Genomic DNA, 19,933 nt, shown 5'->3' with positions numbered 1-19,933 from the left:
CGAGCCGAGCGGAGGCGGCGGCCGCGGCTCGGGGCCAGGCGGGGAGGCGGCGCAGATGGCGGGGAGGAGGGCGTGGGACGCGGGCCGCCGCTGCCAAGCCGCGGCCGTCGCCATGGAGACGGAGGACGGCGGAAACGGACCCAGCCCCACGCTCTGGGCTGGACCAGGAGCGGGCGCCGAGGGCTGGGTCCCCGAGGCCGGCCCCGCGGACGGAGCCCGAGGTCCGGGCCCGGCCGAGGCCTCGCGGCGCCCCCTGGCGATCGCGGCTTCGCCGGGCCCCGGGGCCGCGGCGGTGGAGGAGCTGAGATTTAACTTCTTTGTTCCACTACTGAGCCACAGTCCAGTCCCGCCACCAAACGATTCTCACTGTGCGAGAGCAGACCAAGGGAGCAAGTCTACAACGCTTTTCTAGGGAACTTTCCGTAGAAGGGCTGGAAATCTAGCTCAGCAGCAGCGTGTGTAAAAAGCCCCGGGTTCAATCCCCAGGCACAGAAGCGGAGGGAAGTGGAGTAAGATGCGGATCCCGCACAGAAGAAACATTTGCAAAGTCAGGAGGAAGCTAGAGCCTGGTGTTTGGAGCCATAGAGCTTGGTAAGGTCGACAGGAACTGGGATTCCAGGAGTGGAATCTGTGGGTGTCGGAAGGGAGAACTTTGGTCTGGGGTGGGGGGACGCATGCCTGTAACCCCAGCTACTTGGGAAGTGAAGCAGGATGATTTGTGAGTTCCAGGTCAGCATGGACAAAAATGAGACCCTGACTCAAAAAATAAAAACAGGGGCTGGGAGTTTGACCTATTGGTAGAGTGCTTGCCTAGCATGCACAAAGACCCAGGTTCGATTCTTCGGTACCACATACATGGAAAAAACCCAGGAGTGGTGCTGTGGCTCAAGTGGTAGAGCTCTAGCTTTGAGAAAGTCCAAGGACAGTGCTCAGGCCCTGAGCCCAAGCCCAGGACTGGAAAAAAAAATAAATACAGGCCAAAGAGAGAGATGTGGACCCTGTCCTGAGGCCAGGAGGGACACAGAAGAGTTTACACAGGACGAGGGTGTAGCTGGGAAGCTCTGGGACCATGGGAAGAACAAATAAAGGGAAAGAAAGAAGGAGGCTGGAAGGTTGGAAGGGAAAGAGGGCCCTGGGAAGAGCATGAGGCCCCAACAGAGGTAGGGGTTTCTAGCAGACTCTAAAGCCACAGCCTAATATCTGTCCTCTTCTCTCCCACCCTCCTTGTCCCCAGATCCCGACCCAGAGATGGAATCAAGGCAAATATCTTTTATTCCAATTACAGAAATGCCATCAACATCTTCACAGTTGAAAAAAAATCACAAGGGGCTGCTGGTCAAGAAGGCACTAAAAGAAGCGGCATTGCCACCAGCAGTTGCTGAAAAAGAAAAAAGAATGGGGATTCAAGATGCAGGCATCCAGGCCTCAGCCTTCCTCCCTCAAACCCAGGGGTACAGGACCACGCTCCTCCCTCAAGCTCAAGAGTCAGATTCCTCAGTGTCCCAGCTTCCCGGTACCTTCCGCTTCCGGTGGAAGGCAGCCTTGCTGGCTTCTGAATTGATCCGCAGGGGGATGTGGGCATCGAGATGATATGGCTGCTGGGGGCCCCCCATTACCAGGCGGTCCTCCCCGATCTCCAGCGACAGCCCCAGAGCCCCATCCTGGGGTAAGATGGATAGAATGAGCCCACCTTCCTGTTTCAGGAGATTTGGACCAGCGTCCTAGCCCCATGTGATAGGAAGCCATATTTAAAGTCACAAGGGCCAGGGCTCTGGCCAATCATCCCTGTAACCCAGCTACTCAGGAGCTGAGATGTGAGGATTGCAGTTCAAAGCTTGCCCAGGTAGGAAAATCCATGAGATTTATCTCTAATTAACCATCAGAAAATGGGAAGTGGAGCTGTTGCTCAGAGAGGTAAAGCAGAAGAGCTCAGGGAAAGTACTCAGGCTCTGAATTCAAAGCTCCATAACCAACCAAAAAATAAAATAAGGGTCATATGGCTGGGAATGCGGCTTAGTGGTACAGTGCTTGCCTGGCACACATGAAGTCCTGGGTTTGGTTCCTCAGTACCACATGAATAGAAAAAGCCAGAAGTGGTGTTGTGGTTCAAGTGGGAGAGTGGCTTGAGCCAAAGAAGCTCAGGGCCAGTGCCCAAGCCCGGAGTTCAAGAACCAGAACTGACAAAATAAAATAAGGGTCCCCGTCACTCACGGGGGTGAGGGGTGGAGACGACACAGCTCCATTCCCCCATCCCTGCTGTCCTGCTCTGGATGAGCCCTACTCACCAGCTTGGGCAGGTCAATTTCAGCCAAAAGGAGATCCGGAGCTTCCAGCCAAAGGTTCAGATGCGGCTTCTCTGGACTGAGGAGGAATGAGGTCCAGAACTGAGGACATCGACCAGGTCTTCTCGGCCCAGCCCTGTGCCTTGGGGGCCTCCTGTTCTGGCTGGCATGGGCCAGGGTAGGGGCTGAGGTGTGAGGTGCTGGGGAACCATTAGGGACTTCATAAAGGCTCACCCCACATCAGCTCTGGGGGAGCCCGGTGTGCACGAGCTCCCCAGCTCCTGGATCCGAGGGCGCTGCTTGGAGCGGATGTTCTGCTGTGAGATGGAGCCCAGAAAGGGCCGCTTCTTCAACATCCGCCATTCTGAGGGGAGACAGTCAAAACTCGATCGGTGCGTTCTGTTCTTCTCAGATCAGTTCCAGCCGAGAGGCTCCATCCTCGGCCAGTGCCCAGTGCCTGGCCAGGCCGGCTTGCGGGTGTGACCAAGACACCCCGCCCTCCCTGGGGCAGGGACCGATCAACCCCCCCAGGATGCCCGACTCCTCCCCCTGAGGCGGGGCTCCACCCCTCCCCGGGGAAGGAAATCCCTGCCCGCTGCGCCCCTGGTGCCCGGGCCTCCTGCTCACCCGGATTCAGCTGCAAGCCGTATTTGTCCTCAAGGCCCTCCCTGGCAATGGTGACCACAAGCTCCCGCAGGAAATCGCTGTTCTGAGCGCGAGGAAGGAGAGATGTGGCAAGGGGGGCGGTGGCGGGAGCCCTGCCCCCCCCACGGCCTCCCCGGCCCCCACCTGCATCCTCCGGTAGAAGTCGCTGTTGACTGCCACGTCGTAGGCCGTACAGCCCTGGCCTTCTGCGGAGAGAAAGGGATTGAGACACCGCGGCCCTGGCAGGACACCCACAGGGGACACAGGCAGGAACAACGTCTAGGGACTTCGCAGCTCAGGGACTCAGGCCGGGTCCCCACGGCTTCCGGTCTCTTGTCTGATTGCCCTGCTCTGGCCACCCCAGCCTGGCACGGGAAACCTGGACGGTCCACCCCTAGTGAAAAGCGTATTTCTCCTCTCCACACCTTGTCTCTTCACATTTCATCCGAACACTGGCCATTTTGATTGCCTGGCCATCCAGACCAATAATTATTCCCCCTGATCTCCCCTACCCAGGCCCCCTCTATCCTCTTGGCATAGAACTCTCTGATTACTCCGTTCCCTTCAGAGCTTCTTTTTTTCTTTTTAGTGCTGGGGTTTTAACTCGGGGTCTCAAGTTTACTAGGCAGGCACTATCATGTGAGCCATACATCCAGTTCTGTAGAGTTATTTCTCAGGTAGGGTCTGGTACTATTTGCCTGGAGTGGCTTATGCTAAGATCCTCTTACCTCTGGGATGAGAAGTACATACCACCATGCCCAGTCTTTTAGTTGAGATGGGGACCTTGAAATTCAGTACTCCAAATCTCAGCCTCGTCAGTAACTGAGATTACAGACACTGGTCCTGGCCATGTTCCTTACGTATTCTACTTGACTTCCCTGCCTCCACAAAGCCTCCCTCTGAATCAACAAATAGCCTTGGGTTTATATTCCCTATAATGCAGCACAAACCACACCACATTGAAACTGCATTGGTGACTTTCTCCCTGACCATGACTGGGAGTTTATCAAGGGTGGTATCTGGGTTTGGCAAATCCTTACTCCACTCTACAGTACCCAACGTTCTGTCTCAGGAAGGTTTTGGAGCTACATGTGAATGGCAAAACAGGACATAGAAATACAACAGAGACACACAGTCCAGAGAGAGAGAGAGAGAGAGAGAGACAGAGAGACAAAACACACGAGCACTAGGTAGAGGAGTACCTACGCAAAGGGTTGCTGAGACCAAGCCAAGCATGGTAATTCACACATGTAATCCCATCAACATAGATAAAACATAGATAGGAGACTAAGATCTGAAGCTAGCTGGGGGGGCAAAAGAATGAGACCCTACTGGAAAAATAACCAAAATAAACGGGGCTGGGGATATGGCTCAAATGGTAGAGCATGTGTCTTGCAAATAGAAGACCCTGAATTTGAAGCACACTATTGCCAAAAAAAATGAAAAAGAAAAGGGGCCTGGAGTTGGGCCTACTGGTAGAGTGCTTGCCTAGCATACACAAAGACCCAGGATCAATTCATCGGTACCACATACATAGAAAAAAAAAGCCCAAAGTGGTGCTGTGGCTCAAGAGGTAGAGCTCTAGCCTTGAGAAAGTCCAAGGACAGTGCTCAGGCCCTGAGTTAAAGCACCAGGATTGACCAAAAAAGAAAAAGAAAGAAAGAAAAGAAAGGAGAGAATGGGACATGTGAGAATAAAAAAAAGTGACAACCAGCTCTCTGCTCAACCTCAGTTTCCCTGGATAGGGCAGAAAGTGCCAGCCACGCCAGGTGGACAGAAACAAGTTTGGCTGGAAACTGGATACCAGACAGCTAGAGATTTACCACAGGGAAAAAGATTGGCACAGGGGATTGGAAGCAGATTCTAGGGATCTGAGTTAGAAGGGTTCTGGGTTCTGCACTGCAGATCCCAGGGAAGACGGGAAAGTAGACTCCAGGATCCTCTGAGGCACTGACTTGCATCTAGTTCAGCGTGTGGCTCTCCCAGACTCATGGGGATGCGAAAGCCAGCTTGGTCTTCCTCCAGCATCTGAAGCAGTTCATCCTCAGTCAAGTCAGCCGGGGGAGGGATGGAGGGAGAATGGCAGATGTTGATGAAAACCTTCCCTTCCGATGAGTTGGTCTTTATGCAGAAACCTGTGGGAGTGGTTTTCTCCTGACCATCTGTCTGCAAAGCTCAATCTCTCAGCCTCTCCATCACCCTTTCCCTCTTGCTGTCCTGCTGGGTTTCTACATACCTTTGCCCTGGGACTCTTTGTCTTCCCCTCAGATACTCTGCTTTTCTGGAGGTCCTGGGTTTGAGCTCAGGGTTTCAACTTGATAGGCAAGTATACCTCCAGTCCACTTCTTTTCAAATCTGTTTCCTACCTGAGCCCCCGACCCTCTTACAGTGTTAGTGTCCCTGTCACCATACCCACTGTGCTTTCCTCCGTCTGCTCTCTGGATGTCACTCCACAGATCCACCCAGGGGCTTTTCTAACCTTTCCTTGTCTGTCCCTCCTGCCTCCTCTCTCAGTGTCCTCCACCTCCAGTCTCTATTGCTGCTCCCTCTGGGGGGGGGAGGGGCGGTCTGGTCTGTTCCTCTCTCTGCCAGCCTCAGTCTTTCTCACCAGGCTGAGGTTGGATCTGTGTTGATTCTGGTCTGGTCTGAGCTTGCTGGAACTCCTTGGAAGCCTGTGAAGAAAAAGAGCTTCCAGAATTGGAGAACTGTAAAAGAACTATAGATGGGGGGGTGGGGATAGAACTATAGATGACATGAAATGAAATATTTTAGGTCCCCTCCCACCTTCCAGGACCTGAAAACAACCCATTTCACTCCCATTTTTTTCTGAACCTAGAAAGCTAAGCCATCCTCACCACCCATCCTGGGAATTGTCCTATCTCGACTACCCACACAAAAACAGTCTCCTAATTCCCAGAGCACAGAAGTCATGGTTCCCACCTGTAGCAGCAACTGCTGGAGCCGCGTTGCCTCATCACCCATCGTCTCTGCCTCGCTTAGCTCCGATGCCAGAAGAGTCTTCGAATCCGCCATGGCCCTAGGAAACACAACTAGGCGTCCTCAGCACCCACGACGTGAGATACTTTTCCCAGGATCTGAACTCTGGAACTTACTCGCGAGCCCCTTCTCAACCGACTCCCTGTGCCACAGTCTGTCTAGAACGTGGCCTGAGACTTCAGTTTCATCCTAGTCCAGGCAACGTCCTGACATCCATCGGGACCCATTCTACAGTCACACTCCAGGTCGCAACGATCAAATATGTACACACAAGCCCAACTTCTTGTCTAAGGAACCAAGGAGGCCAACTATTCCAGCGCTCATTCATCAAGCGATGACCGCTGCCGGCCAATCACGTCCAGGAGCCGTAGGCCCCGCCCCCTCCCTCGACCAATCAAACTAGGCCCTGACGCAAGAGGCCAAGGCCACACTTCCTCCGTCCATCAGAGCCACACTTCCGGCTCCTGCTAGGCCACTGTGGCTGGTCGGGTTACAGAGCTAGTCCGGGCCGTCACGCCTTCATTTCAGCGTCTGTGCTGAGACTCCCTTCCGACCTTTGGACTACTAAGTCCCAGAGTAGATCCGGGCTCCTAGTAAACCTACATCGGGCCAGCACAACAGGGAAACAAGAGTCCACAACGCCACCACCCTTCTAAGTGCAGAACGTGCCCGGCAGGACCCCCTCACTGCCCACTTCCCTTTCCCTCCTCGCGTGGAGTTTGCAAATTACAAAATTACAGTTCCGGGCGCCGGCCTCTGGGCGGGATCATCGGCCCCGGGACCCGGGAGAGCGGGCGGGATAGGCGCTCCGCCCGGCGTCCCGCCCTCTGGCGGCCGGCCCCGCCCCCTCCGGGGGAGGACGGCGAGGGGGCGGCGCTGCCCTCCCGACCTCAAGGTTCCCTCGGGCCGGGTGCCCCACAGTCTTTCTCGGGAGCGATGGCCGCGAAGCGCGTAGAGCCCCGGGTCAGCGAGATCTTCACCACCATGGAGTACGGACCCGCGCCGGAGAGCCACGCATGCGCACTGGTGAGGGCCTGCGGGGGGAGCGCGGCCCGCCCGCGTCCTAGGCCCGGGCGGCGGCGGCGGCGGCGTCGGCGCGCGGGCTCCCGTGATGCTCCGCGGCGGCCCCGCCCCCCGGCCGCGGGGGTTCCCGCCGCGTGCTGGGCTCGCGTGCTGGGCCCGCGCCCTGGAGGGCAGCCACGGAGCCTTTCGTCGCCGGTGGAGCTGTTCCCGGGGCTGGAGCCCAGGCTCAGTATTCTCCGAGGGGCTCGCAGTCCCCAGGCCGCCCGGGACTTCCCGTTCCGGGAAGGGCCCTCGAGGGCGCGCGCGGTCGCCCGGCGATGCTCAGGGCCGCGGCTCGCTCCCCCCCCCCTCCCCCGGATCCCTCGGGAGCTCCCATGGTGCTCCGGGGCCTCCCGATCTGGTGCTTCCCTCTGCTGGACCGCGGAGCGCTGCGCTCCAGGAGCTGACGGGGTGGCAGGTGTGCGGTGGCGTTCCGAGGGCTGAGGAGGGGCCTCCCTGGTGGCCCCAAGGCCATGGAATTGGCGGAAAGACACAGCTCTGTCGTGACATGAGGACAGCCAGATGGAGGCCCAGTGTTGCTGGACCTGTGACTCACCCCTGGAAAAATAACCAAGTGACAGGACTGATAGAACTATCTGAGGAGCTGTTTAGTGTCTCCAGGCTCACTGACTCCATGTGATCCCTGGTCAGCTGAGAGGTTCTAGTTGCTTTGTTGGTTTATTTGCCGATGTGGGGCCTGGGCACAGTTCCTGAGTTCCTTTTCTTCGTCGGTTGTGAGGTTTGGACGCTGGGCCTGGGTGCTGTCCCTGAGCTCTTTTGCTCAAGGTTAGCACACTACCATCTGAGCCATAGTGCCACTTCCAGCTTTTTCTAGTGGTGAATTGGAGATAAGAGTTTCACAGGGCTGGCCCAGCACCCTGCTCAGACTGAGCTAAGGAAGCTAAGGAAGGAAAAGTTTACCTTTCCCCCACCTCAACCAACAAGTTGAACAAGTAATCTATACCTGTCATCTTATTGAAGCCCAAAGGGCGAGAGGGTATGACTACCTCAGAAGCACAGACCCTTGAGTGGTACCCTAGTACCACAAAAAAAAAAAAAAAAAGAATTGAGATTTGAGGCCCTGGACTCTGGACCAATAATTCCTTCCCAGCCTTACAGTGTGTGGCTCCGACTCAAACCGCTAAACATGTTTTCCTTAGCCTGAGCTTTGTTTTTGAAAATGTCAATTACTAGACCATTAATTCCATGTAAACATCCTCTGGACTCTAGTGTCCCTAGAAAATAAAATTCCAAAATGTGGCAACCTTTGGCTCCATTTCCCTGACACAAATCATCTGGAAACAATTGAGGCAAGGCTTTTGAGAGGCATTTGAAGCTTTTAGTTCCCAGCAAGCCATCTTCTTCCACTTAGTGACCTGCTGGGACCCTGTGCGCATTCTTTTTGGAGGAAAAAATTCAATCTTCCACTCAGAGAACTTGATATTTATTAAGACTCATTTATCTATTACTCAACTTCAACAATGAATATTTTATCCAATGTTTTGCTGGGTTTCTTTTAAACCCAGTAAGAAGGGTGTTTCTTTTTCTTAATTTAAACAAAGTCCAGATGTCATTATTGAAGTTTCATTTTCCTAACAGATTAAGAAATCATTGTGTTATATAATTCTCCTGGTGTTATCATATTCCACTGCTTTAACAGTCATTCTTTAATATCTAATTCCCAGTCCGTACTCACACAAATCTTGTCTTTTTTATGTCTATGGCAGGACACACCTGTAGACCTAGCAGGCAGGAGAAACTTAAGTTTGAGGCTAGCCTGACCTACATAGTGAGATCCTATTTCAAAAGAACAAACAAAAAACGCTCTTTCCCATTGGGCCTTTGAGTTCAGAACTTCTCACTGACCCTTTTCCTCTACAGAGAAATAAGTAGCTAGGCATGTCTGTAATCTTAACTATTCAGGAGACTAAGATCAGGAAGACTACACACAGTTCAGGACTCCGTTTCATCTCCTTTGAGTGTGGTAGCTTATGCCTGCCATCCCAGCTACACAGGAAGCCTAACTAGGAAGACAGTGATCTAGGCTGATCCCAGGTAAAAAGCAAGACACTGTCTCAAAAGTAACTGAAGCAGAAAGGGCAAGAAGTGTGGCTCAGAGCCACAGAGCACTTGCCTAGCAAGATAAGAACCCTAGGCACCTCAAAAAATTTAAAAAAGGGGGCCTGGAGTTTGGCCTAGTAGTAGAGTGCTTGCCTAGCATGCACGAAGACCTCAGTTCCATTCCTTGGTACCACATACATAGAAAAAAGCTGGAAGTGGTGCTGTGGCTCAAGTGGTAGAGCACCAGCCTTAAGAAAAGGTCCAAGGACAGTGCTCAGGCCCTGAGTTCAAGCCCCATGACTGGAAAAAAAAAAGGCTGGGTGCTAGTGGCTCACACCTATAAGTCTAGCTATTCAGGAGGCTAAGATCTAAGGATCATGGTTTGCATCCAGCTTCAGCAGGAGAGTCTATGAGACTCATTCCATTTAACCAACAGAAAACCAGAAGTAGCGCTAAACTTGAGCGAAAGAGCTCAGGGACAGCGCTAAGGCCCCCAAGTTCAAGCCCCACAATCAGAAAAAAAAGAAAGGAAGGAAAGTAAATCCATGGGAGGGAGAAAAACAGATTAGTCTTGCCAGGGTATGGGGGGGTGGAGATTGGGGTTAGGTGACTACTCAATAAATATAGCTCCCTTTTGGGATGATAAAAATGTTTTAGAACTAGGGCCAGGAGAGGGCTTGAACTCAGCCTAGGCACTGTCCCTGAGCTTTTCTGCTCAAGCCTAGCCCTCTACCACTTGAGCCACAGCTCTACTTCCAGTTTTTGGTAGTTAACTGGAGATGAGAGTCTCGTGGATTTTCCTTCTCAAGCCGGCTTCAAACTGATTTAGGTCTTAGCCTCCTGAGTAGCTAGGATTACAGATGTGAGCCACCAGAGCCAGGCTTGGATATTTGTTTTGAGCCAAAGTCTTTATACAGCCTCAACTGGCTTTGAACTTTCAGCCACCTCACCCACTAGCAGAGGTTTTATGTATGTTTATTATATTAGAAAGTGGCAGGGCAGTGAACCATAGAGCTTAGGATTCAGTCCTCAACAACAAAATGTCAAACACAACAGAAAGAATTGACTCTGGGTAGGGATTCAGTCCCCTCTGAACCAGTTCTCACTCTCTGTCCTTCTCTCAGGCCTGGCTAGACACGCACGACCGCCAGTTGGGCCACTACATACATGGGCAGTTGCTAAAGCCAGAGCAGAGGAACTCAGTGCCGTGCAAGAATCCCATCACAGGTATTGACGTCCCATTGGCAGGGAGACATTGGTATTTTCCACTTGTGCCCCAGAGATAGAAAAGGGGCTGAGACGTCTCATTCTTCATGACAGTCTAATTATGGTTGCACGTCTATCGGTGCATGATTTTGTGGCTATGTGGGTGTGTGTCAGTACTTGTACAAAGCTGAACTCAGAGTCTGGGTGCTGTCCCTTAGTTTTTTTGTTCAAGGAGGATGTCTGCCACTTGAGCCACACTTCCACTTGGGGCTTTTTGGTGATTTATTAGAAATAAGTTTTGGCTTGGAGTGTAACTTAGTGGTAGAGCGTTTGTCTAGTATACACAAAGCCCTGGGTTCGATTCCTTGGTACCACATACACAGAAAAAGCTGGAAGTGGTGCTGTGGCCCAAGTGATAGAGCATTACCCTTGAGAAAGCTCAAAGACAGTGCCCAGGCCCTGAGTTCAAGCCCCAGGTCTGGAGAAAAAAAAAATTTCATGCCCGGACTTTCCTGCCCAGCCTGGATTTCCAGTCCTCACATCTCAGCTTCCGGAGTAGCTAGGAGGTCAGGCGTGAGCCACCAGCATCTGCCAGTTGCATGCCTTTTCATCCTGCCCCCCATCCCCCCTTGCCCAGGGTTGTGACCAATGACAAGCCCCCTGAAAGAGAGCCGGGGGTCCACCACTTTTGACTTGGGCTCTCCTGTCACCAGTCTCCCCCAACTTGCCTTCCCAGGAGAGATCCTGGCCAGTTGCCTGGAGGCCACGGCTGATGATGTGGCCTCAGCGGTCAGCGCAGCTAAGACTGCTTTTGTGAGCTGGAGCAGACTCCCCGGAACCTCCAGGGCCCAGCATCTGACCAGGTGATGAAGGCAGATGTGGCGGGAAGGTGGGGAGAGACAGCCAACATTCCCCCCAGAATTCTCAGGATTTCACTGAATCAATCAATAACTAGTCCCGGCATGCATTTGGGCTTTAGTGGCCAGAGCATACATTTCCCACCATGCAATGTAATGCCAAATCTAGTTCCTAGAAGCCTGCTTCTCAGCAGTTTACTGGCGTCTAGGATCTCCATTTTTCTGTACACTTTGTGGGAGCAGTAGAGAGAAAGATTTCATTTCCAAGATGACATTAGAGGCTGACTCAAGTTCCCAGGTTCGGGTGGGAGGTAGAGTGGCTGTTACTGGCAGCCAAATCCCTTCGAGTTTTCTCAACTAGGTTTCCCAGAAGTCTCTGGTATCTACTACCCCTAGCACAGGTGCCCCCAGGGCCTCATGGGAATTGTAGTCCAGGGTTGGCAGGGGCAAGCCCCATCCCCTTTGCTCTCTCTCTAGGTTGGCCAAAAATATCCAGAGGCACCAGCGGCTGCTGTGGACCCTGGAATCCCTGGTGACCGGTCGGGCTGTTCGCGAGGTTCGAGACCAGGAAGTCCCACTGGCCCAGCAACTGCTCCAGTACTATGCAGTACAGGCACACACTCAGTCTGAAACACTGGCAAGCTGGCAGCCCATGGGTGAGACCTGGAGTCCCAGCCCCCCCCTCCTTCCCCATGAGCCACCAGGGCAGCCCCAGAGCCCACTGTCGCTGTCACTTCTTGCAGGAGTCATTGGCCTCATCTTACCACCCACGTTCTCCTTCATTGAGATGATGTGGCGGGTCGCCCCTGCCCTGGCTGTGGGTAAACAAAGCGTCGATTGTACTTTGTTCAGGAAGAGGTTGGGGGCAGACTCCAGAGTCTGAGGGAAAAGGCTGGGACTGGACCCCAGGGTCTGATGGAGAGGGTTCTGTGGTCTCCTGGGTCTGAGGGAGGAAGAATGAGATTGGTCCCCTTCTCCAGGCTGCACTGTGGTGGCTCTCGTTCCCCTGGCCTCCCCAACACCCCTGCTCCTGGCTCAGCTGGCGGGGGAGCTGGGCTCCTTCCCGGGAATCCTCAACGTGATCAGTGGCCCTGCCTCCCTTGGGCTGGTGCTGGCGTCGCAGCCTGGAGTGCAGAAGGTGACCTTCTGTGGTGCTGTCGAGGTATAAGGATGGGACTCAGCTGGGCGGGACTGGGACCCCGCCGCTGCCCCTGCTGATCCCTGCAGCCCCTCCCTCAGGAAGGACGTGCCCTTCGAAGGACCCTGGCAGGTCAGGGAGCCGAGCTGGGCCTGGCCCTGGGCTCAGAGTCGCTGCTGCTGCTGACAGACTCGGCGGACTTGGACTCAGCTGTGGAGGGCGTGGTCGATGCTGTCTGGTCCGACCGCAACCTCGTGAGTCCCACAGTGTCCCCAACATCCGGGGGGGGGGGGGGATGTCGAATGCAGACTTTCAAGTCCCAAATCCATGAATTTTAACTTTCAGTTCATTGATTGTAAAATCTCTCCATGACACCTGTTTGGGAGTGTGAGTATGTGTGAGTGTGAGTGTGTGTGTGTGTGTGTGACTGAGATTTGAACCTAGGACCTTGTGCTTGCTGGACGAAGTACTTTACCACTTGAGCTTTGCATCTAACTTTTTACTCTAGTGATTGTTTAGATAGGAGCTCGAGAGTTGGCCCGTGTCTGGCCTCGGTCCACCATCCTCCTACCTCTTGCCTCCCAAGTAGCTAAAATTACAGATATAAACCATAAACCATGCCCAACTTGTGGTACTGAAGAATCGAACCCGGCTTGATAATTTTTGTGTCCAGGCTGGTCTTGTACTGTGCGATCCTCCTATGTCTGTATCCCACATCGCTGGGATTGCCAGCATGAGCCACCATATCTAAGACTCTGTTTCGTTTTGTTTTGTTTCTGTTTATCCCTTGTATCTTCTCTTATGCATTATTTTTATTTTCTCTTTGTTATAGTCTCTTTAAATACTTTTTTTTTTTTGGTCGGTCATGGGGCTTGAACTTGGGGCCTGGCACTGTCCCTGAGCTCTTCAGCTCAAGGCTAGTGCTCTACTACTTTAGCCACCGTGCCCCTTCCAGTTTTCTGGTAGTTAATTGGAGATGAGAGTCTTATGGACTTCCATGCCTGAGCTGGCTTTGAACTGCAATCCTCAGATCTTAGCCTCCTGAGTAGCTAGGATTACATGAGTCTGGAATTCAGAGACTCACTCTTCCTTAGCCTTTCTTATGCAAGGCTGATGCTATATTACTTTAGCATGCCTCTGATTCTGATTCTGGCTTTCTTTCCTAGTTAACTGGAGATAAGAGTCCCTTAGATTTGTCTGCCCAGGCTGGCTTTGAACCTTGATCCTCGGATCTCCTAAGTAGCTGGGGTTACAGGCGTGACCACCAGCGCCCAGCTTGACATCCACTTTTTTTTTTGGCCAGTCCTGGGGCTTGAACTCAGGGCCTGAGCACTGGCCTTGGACTTTTTCAAGGCTAGAGCTCTATCACTTGAGCCACAGCACAGTATGTATATGGTACCGAGGAATTGAACCCGGTGCTTCATGCATGCTAGGCAAGCACTCTACCACTAGGCCAAACTCCCGGCCCTTGACATCCACTCTCGATGCTCATTTCCCAACAGGGGGGCCTCAGGCTCCTCATCCAGGAGTCTGTGTGGGATGAAACCATGCGGCGGCTGCAGGCCCGGATGGGCAGGCTTCGGAGTGGCCCGGGACTGGATGCGGCCGTGGACATGGGGGCTCGGGGGCCTGCAGCACGAGACCTGGCCCAGTGCTATGTGCAGGAGGCAAAGAGCCAGGGGGGACAGGTGAGCCCCAGGACCCAGGCTGGCTATTGCTGGGGTGGAGGAGGTCTGCAGGAGGAGAGCTGCGGTCTGGGCTGGGGCTGGGGACTAAGGGAGGAGGCTGGGGTGGGGAGTCCATCTACATCTGTTCTGTTTCTGCCTAGGTGTTCCAGGCTGGTGATGTGCCCTCAGATGGCCCATTCTATCCCCCAACCTTGGTCTCAGGCCTCCCACCTGCATCCCCGAGTGCCCAGGCAGAGGTGAGCCCCCACGGGGCCCAGACATCCTCTTATGTTCCCCCTCTGTCTCCAGCCAACCACAGTCACCAGACCTCTATTAGCTTAACTTGGCCCCAGTGGCTCATGTCTGTAATCCTGGCTGCTCAGGAGGCTGATATCTGAGAATCGGAGATTCAAAGCCCCTGGCAGAAAAGTCTGTGAGACTCTTATCTCCAGTGAATCACCCAAAAGGTAGAAGTGGAGCTGTGGCTTAAGTGGTTGAGCCCCAGACTTGAGTGCAAAAGCTCAGGGACAACGCCTAGTCCCCGAGTTCAAGCCCCAGGACTGGAGCCCCTACAGAGACTATCACTAGCATTCGGGGTCTTTGACTACTTTAGGGGGGGTCTTCTTACAGGTAGGGGATGGGGGGATGATGCTTGCCACCCACCTGAGCCCCTCCAAACCCCTTCCAGGTTCCGTGGCCGCTGGTCGTGGCCTCCCCTTTCCGCACAGCCAAAGAGGCACTGGCCTTGGCCAATGGGACCCCATGGGGAGGCAGTGCCAGCGTGTGGAGCGAGAGGCTGGCACAGGCACTGGAGCTGGGCTGCAGGTCCGTGGGTGCCCGCTGGGGCCCGGGGATCACCTTTGGGCATGGCCCCTGCCCTCTTCTTTCCCTTCTCTGGGACCCTCTTTCCCCCTGGTTTGGCTCCTCCAAATGTGTCTCCCTCTGATTTCTCCCTGCCCCTCTCAGGCTCCAGGTGGGAACCGTGTGGATCAATGCCCACGGGCTCAGGGACCCCGCAGTGCCCGCGGGTGGCTGCAAGGAGAGTAGGTCTTCCTGGCACGGGGATCTGGACGTGAGTGCCCCACTCCCCCCGCCCCCCATACACACACCCCTAGCCTGGCGGGACTCTGACCTCGCCCCTCCCACAGGGTCTCCACGACTATGTTCGCTCCTTAGCGACTCCTGCCCGGCTGCCCTTCCTTTGTGAGAACCTCAGCTACGACACTTTTGGCCTCTCTGTGCCTGCTGCGCTGCCAGCCGGACCGGAAGTGGGGCCTGGGTGAGCTATTTGAGGGTCCCTTGGTCTGAGGGCTGAAGGCTAGGAAGGAGCCATTCAGGGGGTCCCCCTGGGGTGCTACTGAGTGTTGCATTCTGGGTCTTTAGGCTTCCCACCCCCCCCATTCCTCTCCTCCCCCCTCCCCAGGCCTAATATGAATCAGTGCTACCTAGACAGAGGCTCACACCTGTACTTCAAGCTACTCAGGAGGGTGAGATCCAAGGATCAGAGGTTCAAAACCAGCCTGGGCAAGAAAGCCCATGAAACGTTTATCCCCAGTGAACTACCAGAAAACCGAAAGTGGTGCTGCGGCTCAAGGGGTAGGACGGTAGCCTGGAACTGAAGAACTCAGCTTCAACGCCTAGACCCTGAGTTCAAGTCCCATGACCACCAAAAAAATCAGTGGTGCCTTGGCCGGGAGTTTGGCCTAGTGGTTAAAGTGCTTGTCTAGCATGCATGAAGACCCAGGTTCGATTCCTCGGTACCACATACATAGAAAAAAGCCAGAAGTGGTGCTGAGGCTCAAGTGGTAGAGCTCTAGCCTTGAGAAAGTCCAAGGACAGTGCTCAGGCCCTGAGCTCAAGCCCAGGACTGGCAAAAAAAAAAAAAAAAATCAGTGGTGCCTTATGAATGTGCTTTCCTAAAAGCTTATGGGAGTGGATTTGGGGTTACCCCAGAGGCTCATGGGAGCCAGAGCTTGAGGCACCCCAGAGACCAGCGAGGGTCGGGGTGGTCTATCCAGCATGGCGTCTCAACCTCCACACACTTGCACCCTGTCCCTTGTGTGCAGCCCAGCTCCCCCCTATGGGCTCTTCATTGGAGGTCGCTTCCAGCCTCCTGGGGCTCGGAGTTCGAGGCCCATCCTGGACCCTTCTGGCCGCCTCCAGGGCTACGTGGCTGAGGGCGGAGCCAAGGATGCTCGCAATGCAGTGGAAGCGGCCCAACAGGCCGCCCCTGGGTAAGCAAGGACACGGCCGGGCTCCCGTGGTGCCATGGAGGGTGTTCCTGGGACCCCTGCGTGGGTGGATTTGGGGGGGGCTGCCAGAAGCGAGTGTCAGTCCCCCAATGTGTATCGCCTGCCCACAGCTGGGCGGCCCAGTCCCCCGCCGCTCGGGCGGCGGTGCTGTGGGGCCTCGCAGCCGCCCTGGAGCGCAGGCAGCCCGCGCTGAGCGCCAGGCTGGAGAGGCACGGGGCGCCCGGCCAGAGCGCCAAGGTGGAGGTGGAGCTGAGCATCGCGCGCCTCCGGACCTGGGGAGCCCGGGCGCAGGACCAAGGCCAAGTCCTGCAGGTGAGAGCTGGCAGCCAAGGCCCGTCTCCAGTCAGCTGTCACCCGGCTGGAGTTGCTTTTTGTTAGCAATACTGGGATTTGAACTCAGTGCCTGAGTGAGGCTTGCCTAGCTTTGTATCCCTCCACCACTTGAGCCGTACCTCCAGTCCTGGTTGCTTTGTTGGTTTGTGTGTTCCTCGTTATTTTGGAGATGGAGGCTAGCAAACTTTCCTGCCTGGGCAGAAACTGAATGTGAAGCACAGAAGCAAACCAGAGTTTGGGGGAGGGGTGTGTGCAGCTCAAGGAGTTGTTCTGGAGAAAAGAAGGGGGAGATGAGAGGAAGAGCGGGGTGGGGGTCCTCCCCTCCCCTCCCCTCTCTTCCCCACCCTTGTCTTGCCGTCCCTGCAGACCTTGGGCCTGAAAGGCCTTGTGATGAGGCTGCGGGAGCCCCTTGGTGTATTGGCGATCGTGTGCCCAGATAAGTGGCCCCTGCTGGCCTTCGTGTCCCTGCTGGCACCTGCTCTGGCTCATGGTAACGCTGTGGTCTTGGTGCCCAGCGGGGCCTGTCCGCTGCTGGCCTTGGAAGTCTGCCAGGTACAGTTATTTCCACCACCTCCCATGCTGCTCCCAGCAACCCCTGGGGCAGCAGGTACCCTCCCTGGTAACCAGTCCCCCCAGCCCCCTCATCTCTGTCAGTCTCTGACCCCAGTCCTTCCAGTTGCCTCCCCCAGCCCCAGCCCCTCCAGCCCTGTGTGTGTAAGCCCCCTCTTATACCTCCTAGGATATGGCCACCCTGTTCCCTGCCGGCCTGGTGAGCGTGGTAACAGGCGATCGAGACCACCTGACCCGCTGTCTGGCCTTGCACCAAGATGTCCAGGCGCTGTGGTATTTTGGATCTGACCAGGTATGTTTTGTCTTCGTGGCTCAGCCTTCCCCGCTGGCTCCTCCTTTCCTGTGGCCCCGGCCCCCGGGAACTCCAGTTGCTTTGGGGAGGGGGGGGAAGAGGTTTGGCTACATGCTTGCAGGTCCAATCCCTCTAGAAAGCCAGTTGCTGGTGCAATCCTAGCTACTCAGGAGGCTGAGCTCTGAGGATCACAGTTCAAAGCCAACCAAGGCAGGAAAATCCATGAGACTCTTATCTCCAGTTAAACACCAGAATACTGGAACTGGCGCTGTGGCTCCCAGTGGTAGAGCCCTTGCCAAAAGAAGGGGGTGGGAATTCCTTAGCCACGGTGTCAACTTCTTCCCTCAGCATCTTGAAAGGTCATTTGCTGGACATGGTCCTGTGGCTATGCCTGTAACCCTAGTGACTCAGGAGGAAGGATCTGAGAATCTTGGTTCAATGCTAGTCCGAAATACATTTTACCTCCAACCAGCAAAAAGCTGGAAGTGGAGCTGTGACTTAACTGGACCAGCTGGGGGGATAAGAACCAGTGCCCGAGCCTGAGTTCCCTAGTACAAGCACACGTAAAGTAAGGAACAGGCCTGGAGCCAAGTCAGCTCTGTCTGTCCCTGGTTGCTCAGGAACGCAGGTGCTCAGCAACCAGGCTGCCGGCTGGGCTGACCGCCGCCCCCTCTGTCACAGGGGTCCCAGTTTGTGGAGTGGGCCTCAGCCGGGAACCTCAAGCCCGTGTGGGTGAACTGGGACTGCTCGAGAGCCTGGGATCTGGAGACCGAGGGGGCGTCCCTGGAGCTGGGGCTGAGGGCAGCACGGACCAAGGCCCTGTGGCTGCCCATGGGGGACTGACCCGAACACCAACCCCCCATGCTGTGTCGAGGGGAGACGGATCCCCGCGGGCAGCAGACGCCTGGGGCCTTCATCTGTTCTGTATCTTCCAATAAACTGTGGGACCAACTTCTGTTTCTTGGAAGGGGCAGGGCGGGGGGGGGGGGGGGGGGGACAGCATCGTCTGGCCTGTGGGAGGCCTGGTGACATTCAGCCGTCGGGTGGGCAGCTGAGAGACAGCCTGGCATTTGTGAGGCAGAGAAAGGAGACTCACAGCCCTGGAACACCCCCTGCCGTGCAGGGGAGGGGATGAAGGAGAGGAGGGAAGCCCTGGGAAAGGGCAGGTTTCTTTTTTTCTCTTTTTTTTGTGCCAATTCTGGGCCTTACACTCAAGGCCTGAGCACTGTTGTTGGACATTCTCAAGGCTAGAGCTCTACCACTTGAGCCACAGCACCACTTCCAGCCTTTTCTATGTATGTGGTACCGAGGAATCGAACCCGGGTCTTTGTGCATGCTGGGCAAGCACTCTACCACTAGGCCACACTCCCAGTCCCCCACTTGCACTTTTGACCACTGCTTACAAACTCAAGCTCCCAAGGCCTTTAGGTTCAATACCTGAGCTCCAGATACAGCTACATTCACAACCACAAGTTTGTTACAAAGAATACAGGCAGGACGGGTGTGGTGCTTTATTCCTGTAATCCCAACCACTGTAGAGGCGGAAAAACTGGGCAACTGGGAGATCCAGGGAGCCACACCTTGTCTCAAGCAAAAAGTTTCTAAAAAGACAACAAAATCTGGATGCTGGGGGCTCGCTCTCGTCTGTCATCCCAGCTACCCAGAAGGCTGAGATCTGAGGGTTGAGGTTTAAAACCAGCCCATTCAGGGAAGTCCGGAACCTCATCTCCAATTAACCAAAAAGCTGCAAGGGAGGCTGAGAGTCCAGAGATAGAGTGCTAGTGTCGAATCCCAGCACTCAGCACACTCAAGCAGGATTGCCGTTCAAAGGTGGCCTCGCTTTGTGAGGGAATCAGTTCTGGGACCTCTGGTGTTTACCAGAATCCAAGGGTGTCATACATCTTTGCATAAAGTGATTCAATAAACTTCAGCTCTAGATCATTTGTAAAGCCTGACTCAAGGCAAGTGGTATGCAAGTCATACTTTTACTGGATTGTTTGCAGAGTAATGATAAAGACAAGGTCTGTTATATGCTTTTCCAATGCTGGCATAAACTCAGGGCCTCACTGGCTCATGAACTATGCTCCCAGCCCAACATGCAATCTCTCTGTTTTTGTTGGTGGTGAGATTGTGTGTGTGTGTGTATTGCTACTGGGGCTTGAACTCAGGGCCTTGTGCTTTCCGTTGGCTTTTTGACTCAAGGCGGCCACTCTTATCAGAGAAACCACACTTCTGCTTGCTGCTTTTTGATGGTTTATTGGAGGCTCTGGCCTAAAACGCCAGCCCTCTGAGACTGGGATTGTGACTCAAATAGTAGGACATCTGCCTTGCGAGCTGGAGGCCCTCAATTCCAGCTCAGATGAAGAAAAAAAAAGCCACTGATGCTATCCTTGGTTTTCTGAGAAGACCGGCCTCTTCCTGAGTCACCTCAGCAAAGACTTCAGGTGTAATTAGCAAAGACTTCCCCAATAGTTGTGAAAATCTCAAAGATTAGTCTCCAGGAAGTAGAAACCCAAACCAGCCTCCTCCTTTCTACCACAAGGTAAAGGGAGGCAGCTCAGCACCCATTTA

The 19,933-nt window shown here is 54.5% G+C and overlaps 2 protein-coding genes across 5 annotated transcripts; one reads left to right on the top strand and one right to left on the bottom strand.

Moving 5' to 3' along the window:
* Positions 1 to 1,254: 1,254 nt before the first annotated feature.
* Positions 1,255 to 6,940, bottom strand: Pih1d1 (PIH1 domain containing 1). Of its 4 annotated transcripts, none has more exons than XM_090322444.1 (10): positions 6,922 to 6,940; positions 5,868 to 5,964; positions 5,536 to 5,599; positions 4,883 to 5,062; positions 3,072 to 3,133; positions 2,910 to 2,991; positions 2,517 to 2,646; positions 2,286 to 2,361; positions 1,518 to 1,661; positions 1,255 to 1,378 (listed from the first exon to the last, which is right to left on the bottom strand). In XM_090322444.1, exons 2-10 carry the CDS (start codon positions 5,958 to 5,960, stop codon positions 1,337 to 1,339), a joined length of 873 nt encoding a protein of 290 aa, XP_090178570.1. In that variant the 5' UTR covers positions 5,961 to 5,964; positions 6,922 to 6,940; the 3' UTR covers positions 1,255 to 1,336. The 4 variants fall into 4 exon arrangements, with proteins under 4 accessions (XP_090178570.1, XP_090178568.1, XP_090178567.1 ...); XM_090322442.1 differs by lacking the exon at positions 6,922 to 6,940 and adding an exon at positions 6,814 to 6,898; XM_090322441.1 differs by lacking the exon at positions 6,922 to 6,940 and adding an exon at positions 6,663 to 6,760.
* On the top strand, positions 6,861 to 18,313 carry Aldh16a1 (aldehyde dehydrogenase 16 family member A1). Its single transcript, XM_090322488.1, has 17 exons — positions 6,861 to 6,950; positions 10,172 to 10,274; positions 10,990 to 11,116; positions 11,588 to 11,766; positions 11,854 to 11,931; positions 12,091 to 12,272; positions 12,350 to 12,502; positions 13,751 to 13,936; positions 14,077 to 14,172; positions 14,604 to 14,740; positions 14,882 to 14,987; positions 15,064 to 15,194; positions 15,982 to 16,149; positions 16,278 to 16,479; positions 16,867 to 17,052; positions 17,240 to 17,362; positions 18,044 to 18,313. Exons 1-17 carry the CDS (start codon positions 6,861 to 6,863, stop codon positions 18,203 to 18,205), a joined length of 2,409 nt encoding a protein of 802 aa, XP_090178614.1. The 3' UTR covers positions 18,206 to 18,313.
* The last annotated feature ends 1,620 nt before the right edge of the window (positions 18,314 to 19,933 follow it).

This window comes from Megascapheus bottae, chromosome 31, assembly GCF_031878675.1.
Source record: "Megascapheus bottae isolate mThoBot1 chromosome 31, mThoBot2.hap1, whole genome shotgun sequence".
Classification (NCBI taxonomy): Eukaryota; Metazoa; Chordata; class Mammalia; order Rodentia; family Geomyidae; genus Megascapheus; species Megascapheus bottae.
This window is presented reverse-complemented; position numbering and strand designations above follow the sequence as displayed.

Excerpts from the sequence above, each read along its gene's own strand:
- Pih1d1 (XM_090322441.1), bottom strand. The coding sequence starts at position 6,694 with ATGATCCCGCCCAGAGGCCGGCGCCCGGAACT. Across the intron at positions 2,992-3,071 it reads ACTTCTACCGGAGGATGCAG|AACAGCGATTTCCTGCGGGA; the intron begins GTGGGGGCCGGG and ends CCTCGCGCTCAG. Across the intron at positions 2,362-2,516 it reads TCCCCCAGAGCTGATGTGGG|TCCAGAGAAGCCGCATCTGA; the intron begins GTGAGCCTTTAT and ends ATTCCTCCTCAG.
- Aldh16a1 (XM_090322488.1), top strand. The coding sequence starts at position 6,861 with ATGGCCGCGAAGCGCGTAGAGCCCCGGGTCAGCGAGATCTTCACCACC. Across the intron at positions 12,503-13,750 it reads TCTGGTCCGACCGCAACCTC|GGGGGCCTCAGGCTCCTCAT; the intron begins GTGAGTCCCACA and ends ATTTCCCAACAG. Across the intron at positions 13,937-14,076 it reads CAAAGAGCCAGGGGGGACAG|GTGTTCCAGGCTGGTGATGT; the intron begins GTGAGCCCCAGG and ends GTTTCTGCCTAG.